The sequence below is a fragment of the Limulus polyphemus genome, unplaced genomic scaffold, assembly GCF_000517525.1.
Source record: "Limulus polyphemus unplaced genomic scaffold, Limulus_polyphemus-2.1.2 Scaffold7340, whole genome shotgun sequence".
Lineage (NCBI taxonomy): Eukaryota > Metazoa > Arthropoda > Merostomata > Xiphosura > Limulidae > Limulus > Limulus polyphemus.
Genome location: NW_013672950.1, coordinates 28,587 through 30,781, shown reverse-complemented (window position 1 = coordinate 30,781; position 2,195 = coordinate 28,587). Strand labels below are relative to the sequence as shown.

The following is a 2,195-nucleotide window of genomic DNA, read 5'->3' as shown; positions in this document are numbered from 1 at the left end:
GCAGATAGCCCTCGTGTAGTTTTGCGCAAGATTCAAAACAAACAAACAAACTTATTCCCACAGGGTAAGCAAAATGATAAATTTAAATTACTATGACAACAACTGTTCCTTCTAATGGCGTTATGGCCGCGCGTTAAAGAAAGACTTACTGGATGTTTATAATACAGTAGTAACGTGAAAAATACACGTAAATGTGTAAATATAACACAAAATCTGTAGCATTTTGATGAAAAAGTTACACGAAATAATCTATTGCCAAGAAAGTAGCATTTTTGCCCCCCCCCCCACACACACAACACAGTAGTTCAGCAATGAGTCTGATGGCTTATATCGCTAAAAACTGGGTGTTGATATCTGTTGCGGGCACGGAACAGATAGCCTATTGTGTACTCTTTGCTAAACAGCAAACAAACATCATTCATGCCCACACCAGTAGCAATGTGTCTCATGGCTTATGACGCTAAAAACTGGGTGTTGATACCTGTGGCGGGCACAAAGCTACATAATGGGCTATATGAGCTCACTCACTGCCAACCAAGGGTATCGAAACCCGGTTTCTAGCGTTGCAACTTCGCAGACATACTGACGGGGACGGACAGACAGACCAACACATAGATTAAGATATAAGATCTAAACTGTCTATTATAATAAAGCCGTGAGGGGCCGTTTCTTTTTAATTGTTTAAAATGTTTTATAAATATATATAGATTGTAATTTGTTTAGGGTACTTTTAAATTCTTATGATTTTCACTGTATAGCGATGAATATGTAATATTGAATTCTTAATATCCCTATTTTCAGGTTGTCATTAAGTCCTTATTAGAACTAACAGTTCTAGTGGTGAGTTTCTGCATCATCCACTTCCTGTTGTCTACAAATCAAAACACTGGACTTGGGTCTTTGTGAGGCGCAAACGAACCATTTAATGGAGCCATTGATTAAATGCTCTTAGGGAAGGAAAACAATGAACTGGTTCTTAAGTCAGAATTTTTCCAATCGATTAACTTCATTCCTTGTGATAATGGTGGCCTTTCTGCCTGCGGACACTCACACAGTTAATGAAACCTGGGACTTAACATTGTATCCTAATGATACTGTAGTTTATCCAGAGGGCGCTGTTTGGAACGTGACACTTATTCAACGAGTGGTGACTTTAGGGATCATCATGACAGCAACCTTATTAGGAAACGTAATTATCGTATTAGTACTATCCAGATTACGTTATCGGAGACGTTCGTCACGTGTCAATATTTTTATTCTGAACTTAGCAGTTGGAGACTTGGCTGTTTGCGGAATCACTATGACGTCAGAACTGCTGTTTGAAGTAAGTGTTGGTTAGGGTTAAAATGTTACATCCTTATAACAATGTGATATTTTACGTTGCAGAGATAAAAACGTTTTTTAATTAAGAAATAATAATTATTTCTTAAATTTTGAGCATGGAAAACTTGTAACATCTTGGACGATATTTTTCAATGTATAAAGAAGGCATTAATTTCTAGTTGAAAAAACAAATAGTCTAGTGTTACTGTTTTTTATTGTATATTTTTCCACTCAGAGCTTAAGTCCTTCAATTCTGTGAACAGTAATAAATACCTTTTTTTTAACCACTTTCAAAATCCTTCCCAGGCAAATTGGATGTATTTAAGCTGTGTTGGATGTGTTTATTTTCTCCTTGATATCTGTAAATATTTTATGAGTGTTGTTGTTTTCCGCTTTTGTTGAATTAAAATCAGAAAGTTCTTTTATTTTGGAACATCGATTTTGGAAGTATTAAAGCTAACAATTTTTCACTATTCTTTAGCCTCCCAGTGGCACAGCGGTATGTCTGCGGACTTATAACGCTAGAAACCGGGTTTCGATACACTGTTAAATTAGGGACGTCTAGCGCAGTAGCCCTCGTTTACCTTTGCGCGAAATTAAAAAAACAAAAACAAAAAATATACTTTTATAGTTAAGCCTAGCATGGCCAGGTGGTTAAGGTGTTCGACTCGCAATCTGAGGGTCATGGGTTCGAATCCCCGCCATCGAAAACTCTCGCCCTTTCAGACATGAGGGTCAATCTCACTATTCGTTGATAAAAGAGTAACCCAAAAGTTGGCGGTAGGTGTTGTTGACTAGCTGTCTTCTCTCTCTAGTCTATCACTACCATGTTCAAAGTACACCCACCCTTCCTGGTGCTTTTCGTAAGCCAG

The 2,195-nt window shown here is 37.5% G+C and overlaps 1 protein-coding gene across 1 annotated transcript in view; it reads left to right on the top strand.

The window, feature by feature from the left end:
* Positions 1–1,021: 1,021 nt before the first annotated feature.
* Positions 1,022–2,195, top strand: part of LOC106474544 (gonadotropin-releasing hormone II receptor-like) — a 16,955-nt gene continuing 15,781 nt past the window's right edge. The window contains exon 1 of the mRNA XM_022402870.1: positions 1,022–1,324. Coding sequence (XP_022258578.1) covers positions 1,022–1,324 — 303 coding nt within the window. The remainder of the gene's footprint in view (positions 1,325–2,195) is intronic.